An 8254-nucleotide genomic window follows, 5' to 3' on the forward strand; every position below is an offset into this window, starting at 1 on the left:
AGTTTTCCAGGCTTGTAGTGTGCCATACCCCTACATTACTTTCTTACCATTTCTAAACCATTATTCCATCAGTTGGGAAGAGACAGAACCCAGATCAGGTGAAGACGGCAGGGCCGGGGAAAGAGAAGTGCTGCTACTTCTTCTGGCAGGGCCGCAACTCCACCGTCAGCGAGAAAGGAACGTCAGCACTGATGACTGTGGAGCTGGATGAAGAGCGAGGAGCACAGGTACCGTACCATTTGTGTGCATTTGTTTTCATGTAGTCAGCACTTTGTGTGGACAAAGAGCATAACTTCTCCCGTCTCACCTTCGTCCAGGTTCAAGTCCAGCAGGGGAAGGAGCCTCCATGTTTCCTGCAGTGTTTTAAAGGAGGGATGGTGGTTCACTCAGGGAAGAGAGAAGAGGAGGCGGAAAACTCACAAAGTAAGTTTTCATTCAGTCATTAGTCAAGAAAAACAAATATATCAAGTTTGCCTGTAAAGCAGTCATGTCCTCATATATAGGAGAACAGCAATTGTAGCTTAGAGAAGATTTAGATGTTAAAAAAGGAATCAGAGGATAATCAACCAAAGCGTTTGTCGAAAGTCTCACTTAAGCTCAGAAGTTTTTGTCTTTTGTAGTTTCAGTTAAATGCCTAGAAGGTAAAACCTTTTTTTCTACCTTGTGTGTGTGCCTCTCCTCCTCATTGTGCTCGTGTCCTTCTCAGATGACTGGCGTCTCTATTGCGTGCGGGGAGAGGTGGAGGTGGAGGGCCACCTGCTGGAGGTGGCCTGTCACTGCAGCAGCCTGCGCTCCAGAGTCTCCATGGTGATGCTGAGCGTCAGCCAAGCCGTCATCTACCTGTGGCACGGCTGCAAGTCTCAGACACACACACGGGAGGTGGCACGCACCGCCGCCAACAGAATCAAAGAACAGTGAGGGGATACTTTTATTACTTAGAGATCACTTCCAATATCTGTTGAACCATACTTACAAGTAGCCATTTCTGATTTGCTGCAATATTGGTGCTATCATCTGCCGCTGTGACACTGTTGTCTTTGTGCAGTTGTCCCCTGGAAGCAGGCCTCCACAGCAGCAGCAAGGTGAGCATCCGGGAGTGTGACGAGGGATCAGAGCCCACAGGATTCTGGGAAGCCCTCGGGAGGAGGGACAGGAAAGCGTACGACTGCATGCTGCAAGGTGGGGGAACGTCAGAGCTCAGAACCTGACTCTCTGCTTTTCTTTATAATAAATAGACGCAGGGTGTTTATATTGCATTTAACTGATGTCCTTGTTTTTTTGTGTGCTCTTTTTGACCTTTGACCCTCAGACCCTGGCAGGTTTAACTTCACTCCGCGTCTCTACCAGTTGAGCAGCAGCTCAGGGGAGTTTGCAGCCGTGGAGTTCCTCTACCCAGCCAGAGACCCCAAACAGGTCAACTCCATGCCCTTCCTACAGGAGGACCTTTATGCAGCTTCCCAGCCAGGTACACACACACACGCACGCACGCACGCACAAACACACAAATGCTATTCAGTTACATTAAGGAGGTAAATTATGAGATGAAACACTTATGATTTACGATATTGTTCTATATTGCCTAATTATGTTTAGTATTTCTTCAGCACTTTATTCTTACCATTGCTACGACTACGATTATTTTCCACATCAACTTTACTCATTCTAATTAAATAACAAAGCCCAATAATATTCAGGATAATAACTTAAAAAAGAGAAGCTACAAATCCTCATGATAGAGAAGCTTGAACAAAAGGATGGAATATATTTTTGCCTGGTAAATAATATTAATAGACTAATTTCTTAAGCTCTAACATTTCCATAAAACCAAATACTAACTTTGCTTTCCTGAAAAACAATTGAGAAGCGACTTGACCCCAAAAAAATTCAAGAGCACACAAAATTAGCCTGGAATGTGTTTAACATCTTCCGAGTGCAAAGAAAAAACATTAAACAAAAACATGAGTCCAGTGATTAGTGTTTGTGAAGTCACCTCTGAGAAATGTTTACTGTACTGTGAGTGAAGTGTAAGTGCCCTGTATTGTCTCTTGTGTGCAGCCCTGTTCCTGGTGGACAACCACCACGAGGTGTATCTGTGGCAGGGCTGGTGGCCTCAAGACAGTGAAAGCACCGGCTCAGCCCAGATCCGCTGGGACTCGGACAGGAAGTGTGCCATGGAGACTGTGCTGCAGTACTCCAGAGGTATCCCACTTCATTCTTATTATGTCTGTACATATCACAACATCTGTCCAACACTGATGGATATAATATTTTTGAGTGGTCATAGCGAGGAATGAATTTATTTATATCGAGGCCATGTTTCTTGTTGGACTGTCGCTGGTAGGCATTTGGCTAAATGGATATTGGAAGCATGGATTATATGCAACTTAAAAGAATGAAGAATTATAGGCTATATTATTGTAAGAATAAAATGGAATGATAAGATTAAGGTCATGTACAGAAATGTTTATTTTGGGATAATGTTTAACTGATGTGTTGAGTCTGTGATGGAGGACACACACCACAGATTCACTGTAGGGATACATATTGTTGTTGCTGCCCAGAAAATAGTAGAATCCACCAACCAAAAGAGAAATCATATATGTTTCCATTGTATTTGGTATATACTTTGTGTTAACACCTTATTCTGTTAACCATACATAGTGAATATCCAATACATGATCTGTCTCTATTACCACTCTGGGCCATGTATTCAGTGTAGTAGAAAACCAAAATTGCAATAAATGCTTGTAACCTGATTTCCAGTGAGCCATTCTTTCTTTATATCCTCAGAAAAGAATGAGAAGAAGCCTCCCAAAGCGTATCTGATCCACGCTGGTCTGGAGCCGCTCACCTTCACCAACATGTTCCCCAGCTGGGAGCACAGAGAGGACATCGCTGAGATCACTGAGAGGGTGCGTGGATCGAATCACTTTATCTGATTACTACCAGATACATTATCTGATATGAAGCTCACAGTGTAGACGTCATTGTCCTCTCATATACTAAAGTACATGCTCTTATTGTACAAAAAACACCATTATCCCGGTAAATTGATTATTTAATTTCCAGCTCTCTGGGTTGAAATGATCAATCCAGTGTGTTGTGTGCTTTCAGGAGGCAGAGGTGTGTAACCAGATCATCCTGGTGGAGGACGTGTTGGCCAGGCTGTGTAAAACCACCTACCCACTGGCAGACATCCTGGCCCGGCCGCTGCCTGAGGGAGTCGACCCTCTTCGGCTGGAGGTCTACCTGTCGGAGGAGGACTTTGAGGTAGGAACCCGATGGCTACAGACTAATGTCACTGGAAAGATGCATAAAGCTTTAAGATATATACAGGGTTCGTACGGTCATGGAAAACCTGGAAAAGTCATGGAATTTTAAAATGTGTTTTTCCAGGCCTGGAAAAGTCATGGAAAAAAATAATTTCCCAAAAGTTTTGGAAAAGTCATGGAAATTTGTTATATTCTTATTTTCATGTCGTTCGTTTTAGGGATGGGCATAAATACTCGACTATTGATTAATTGATCATTAAGAATTTCATTGATGACATGTTTTCATCGATAAACTATTGCATGTTCGCTATGTGGCAGGAGGTCGGAATATCCGAGTTGCCCTGAACGCAGCACAGCGTGTCTGTTAGCAGCTGGAGGAAGCAGCCCGGAGCTAAGCCTCCGCGGCTCGGCTTCATGTCCGCACACGGACCCTCAGTCCACGCGGAGGGTAACCCGGACAGACCCGGGTCTGGGTGAGGGGTTCCGGGAGTGAGGGCGTTACAACGACCGGACTGAGAGGTCGAGAGCCGTCAGATCGAGCTAGCTCTCAGCGGCTAGCTGCTCTCTCAGCGGGGCTTAGGAGGACAGCAGCGCTTATTTACAAGTGTAACATTGAACGGATCCCGTTTAACTGCAACAAGAGTTGTTAATCTTGTAATAAAGATCTCAATGAGGAAACACGCTGTTTTTTCTATTTTCACTGCATTTTAATATAGGCTATAAATAGTGAATTTTAATATAAAAATATGAATGATTAATCGAAAAATTGATCGTTAATTCTTCCGACGATCGATTAAGACAATTTAATCGAATGCCCATCCCTAGTTCATTTACGCTGAGTTTTAAATAATTCATACATTTTTAAAGAAATATGCTCAAAATATAAGCAGGCATACTTTGGTTTGTGTCATTTAAGGTGTGCTGTATGCCTTGGAATTCTCATTGTTAGTTTGAATACTACATTTTGTCACTTTTTCGCGTATACACCGAGATTTCACGCAATGTTCGGTCATGGAAATTTGGTTTAAAGTCATGGAAAAGTCATGGAAAAGTCATGGAAATCCATTGGTCAAAATGTGTATGAACCCTGTATATAGCGGCCAATAAAGTAAAATGCCACAATTTGAATTTTGTATATGTAGGTTTTACTTAAGATTTTAATGTGCAGCAGTACACAATTCTCATAAAAAGACAAACACAATGTCTTGGTCCATGTCTCGAAAACTCTCAAACTTTCTGACTTTCCCGTTCTGTCTGTGGCTCTCAGCCTCAAGCCCATTGGTTCCTATTAGAGATAGAAATCTTTTGAAAAGAATCATGAATATACAATTTCAGGTTTTGTAGTTAGGGTAAGGCTGGGTTTTGTTTCGGGTAATGTTCACACTTCGAGACTTTTTGCCCTATTTTTCGCCTTACCAACTAAATTTGGACCCACATCTGAGCCTAATCGTCTTTCGGAATTATGATTTGACCTTTCCCATAAAAGTCAGGAATTTTGTATATGTTTGCTGTTAGTTGATTATTGAGTCTATTAAGATTCCTCTCTTCGTTCATGCCTCTCCTTTGCTTTTTCTATCTATGTTCTGTCATCTTCTCTCAATCCTCTCGTCTCTTTGTGAACTTTGCTTTTTCATTCATTCCACTCTTCAGGGTGTAGGGGCTTATGGGAAGGTGAGTGGTCTGAGTTGAGCATGGAACGGCCCGGACTCTTTACACTACTGACTACAGCCTCCTCACTTCTTATTCTGCTCTTTCACCCCCAACTCGGCTTCACTACTGTTTTTCTTATTTTTTTAAAGATTTATTTGATCAGCATGTTGTTCACTCACAATCTACAAGTTGGCGTGGACACCTGGAGATATGCGATTTTACACAAACGTGACACAGATGGTATTTTACTGGAATACAAGAATATTGTTTGCTCTTAATCTCACTGATGCATGAGTGTGTTGAGAGGTTGCCCAGTTCTTACTAAGCTGCAGGATGTTTGTGGTTTGAAACCCTGAACAATGTGTAAACTACAATGTAACTGCTGGTACAGTGTTGTGTGCTTCACCCTGATAGTGTGTGTGTGTGTGTGGCTCGTCCCACAGAAAGGCTTGGAGATGACCAGAGAGGATTATGGGAGTTTGCCCGTCTGGAAACAAGTGAAATTGAAGAAAGCCAAAGGACTTTTCTAGATCGCTGAAACAGAGGAGGCGACGTGAAGACGTCACAAAAACCACCAAGATGTTGTTTCGTCTCTTTTATTTGTTTACGTCTGCGCACAACCGAGGCCTGGAGTAGGGGGGGGGGGGGGTTCGAAAGCGGTGCAGCAGATTTCCCTCTCATCTGCTTCTTGTGTTGTTTATTTCGTTTGTCAAATGTAAGCAGATGCACGTACGAGTGAATGTGTCAATCGATTTTGTTTAGATGTATTCTTTGTTAATGTTTGTACATATGTACAATACGCAGGACAACCAGTGCCCTTACATTATCAGCAATGCAGCCATGTGCTGGAGTGGGAGCAGGTCTGTCAGCCTGTTCAACACACTTCACATCACCCTCTGTATGTATGTTAATGCATTACAAATAATTTATATTTATATCAAATCTATAAAGGATTTTTAAAGCCTTCATGAATATTTACTGAACTAAAGTGATAAAGTGTATAATGAACGTGTTGGGGGGAGGTTTGTGTCATATGTTAATAAATACTGGATATTAGAGAAACTTGCTGTACATTTCACCGTTTGCCATTTACAGATCAAATGATGCAGCTTTATCTGGATGCATTTAGTGTCATTGTTGTCTCACTTATAGTAAAAAGGATACAGGCTTGATTTAAGGAAAAGAGTGATATTTGATTTTAAAGTACCACAGTGTATAGTGCCTTGCTTTGTGTACAGTTTATATACAGGTCATAGTCTGCATTTTGAAGACTCTTTGTGATATAAAGATATATTAGAGAAATAAACCCTGAAAGTTGGATATGTGAAAAGCTTGTGTTGGTCATTATTTAACACAGTTTGCTGTTTTCTTAGTGGTGTTGTAGCATCAGCATCATCAGCTTTAACCCAGTAGAGGGCGCTATAGGTCTATTTTTACCAACTGAATACATGACAGCTGCAAAACTTCAGACAGTGGGTTACATGACATGTTTAAGTTGCATCACATAACGGTCAATAACCTGGAGCACATGTTTACATATGTTTTCTTAAGACATTTAGACGTGGAGTTTGGTTTCAATGTTCGACAGTTTCATTTTTAAATAAATTGTCCAGATGGAGTTCAACTGTGAGGAAATGGGGATGAATAGAATAGGTAAGCAGGACAAAAAAGTCCCGGTGAATTAAATTATGCCTCATTTTCCAAACTTTCCTCTTTCCTTGTTTTCTTCTAAAGTACTGAGGGATTTTACCTGAATTACTTGAGTCTACGATGAATTTATTCCTCTTAAATAGAATTAAACCGTGAAAAAATCGCTCTTTGGGCCAGAAGCCAAAAAAGTAGGTTACAAGATGTCTTTGCCTCTTAGGGATGATGTTGATGTAATTTGTCCCTTGACCAGGACATTCTGCAAGGAAAAGTGTTATTTTCTGTCAACCTCTTTAGGAAATAAAATACTGATTTGATCATGGTTCCCAAACTGGGGGCAGGGATCACCACCAGACCCGCCTGATCATAGAGTAAAAGCCTGGAGCGGAATGAAAGTAGAATTCATCAGATTTATAGGGCTTTTCAAAGACGATAGTTCGTCTTTTATATTATTATCAATATTATTATAATGTGTTCTGTTCCAGTGTAAGTTATGACAATGCACTGTACCAGCCTCCTGAAACTTAAGCTGCTACCCGGAATCCAGCTGCACAGGTGTCATAAATTCACTTTGTCAAAAAGGAAAACGATAAAGAAACAACATTGCTCTGATGCTAGCGAGGCTGTCACACCAGTGGGAATTATTTAGATGATACATTATCTAGAGGAACAAATATGAAGTCTGTCTGATCCTTAAAGTGTTGTGGCAGAGCCTTGTGAATTTAAAATAAGGTTAAATGTAACAAAGTAGATTTACTTGAGTATGAAGTGGAAGTTATTGTACTTGAGTAGTTCCATGAATTGCTCTACTTTATACTTTCACATCACTACAAATAGGGGAATATTTAACAAGATGCATACTACTACAAAACTAAAAGTGGACTTCTACTAAAAACGACTACTTCTGAAAACTGGCAGCCTCTTCTTCTTTATTTGCACAACAGAACCTCATGAGGCAGATGTTGGGACAAAAGCAATAATTTGAACCCTGCTATCTGTCTTTACCAATGTTAGCAGTTAATAAAATGTAAGTAGTTTACCCAGCACGTCAGGGAGTGGAGAATATGTTAAGATTTCACAGAAGAAAGTGACTGAGGGGGGTTTGGGAGCTGCTGGTTGAGGCAGTGAACCCCAGGGAAAAACCCACTGTGTGTAAATGTAGTGACTTTGGCACAGGAGGACATGGAATCATGCATTAATACTGGAAACTGTAATTAAAAAGTCACTACGTGTTGATGTTACACTCTTATTACCTCTTGACAGTGGCTGTGATCACCGGCGCTCCTTTGGGTTTTGATATGCGGTTAACAACCTACATTTAGTTTGTGTGTGTGTGTTTGTGTGTGTGTGTATGTGTGTGTGTGCTCTCTCCATATGGCAGCTTTATGAATTCTGTTAAAAGCTCAGTTACCTACGTGAAGTCGTACACACACACACACACACACACACAGGTGAAAGCTGCAATCAGCCATTAAACCTCACGGCCTCATTTTTCCAGGCCCTCCTCCAACATTACACATATACACACACGCACACACACACACACACACACACACACACACACACACACACACACACACACACACACACACACACACACACACACACGCACACACACACACTTGCACTGAAACCTCTCAGATGTTCTCAATATCAGCCGTTGGCCTGTGTCGAGGAACAAGAGC

At 41.6% G+C, this 8254-nt stretch overlaps 1 protein-coding gene across 1 annotated transcript in view; it reads left to right on the forward strand.

Moving 5' to 3' along the window:
• svila (supervillin a) overlaps nucleotides 1–5548 on the forward strand; it is a 52609-nt gene extending 47061 nt beyond the window's left edge. Inside the window, exons 35-44 of the mRNA XM_061094145.1 lie at nucleotides 73–227; nucleotides 318–423; nucleotides 707–914; nucleotides 1046–1179; nucleotides 1310–1465; nucleotides 2056–2199; nucleotides 2791–2912; nucleotides 3115–3270; nucleotides 4923–4943; nucleotides 5366–5548. Of these exons, the coding sequence (XP_060950128.1) occupies nucleotides 73–227; nucleotides 318–423; nucleotides 707–914; nucleotides 1046–1179; nucleotides 1310–1465; nucleotides 2056–2199; nucleotides 2791–2912; nucleotides 3115–3270; nucleotides 4923–4943; nucleotides 5366–5452 (1289 nt within the window). The 3' untranslated portion in view covers nucleotides 5453–5548. The remainder of the gene's footprint in view (nucleotides 1–72; nucleotides 228–317; nucleotides 424–706; nucleotides 915–1045; nucleotides 1180–1309; nucleotides 1466–2055; nucleotides 2200–2790; nucleotides 2913–3114; nucleotides 3271–4922; nucleotides 4944–5365) is intronic.
• Nucleotides 5549–8254: the final 2706 nt, after the last annotated feature.

The sequence above is a fragment of the Limanda limanda genome, chromosome 20 (assembly GCF_963576545.1).
Source record: "Limanda limanda chromosome 20, fLimLim1.1, whole genome shotgun sequence".
NCBI classification, from domain to species: Eukaryota; Metazoa; Chordata; class Actinopteri; order Pleuronectiformes; family Pleuronectidae; genus Limanda; species Limanda limanda.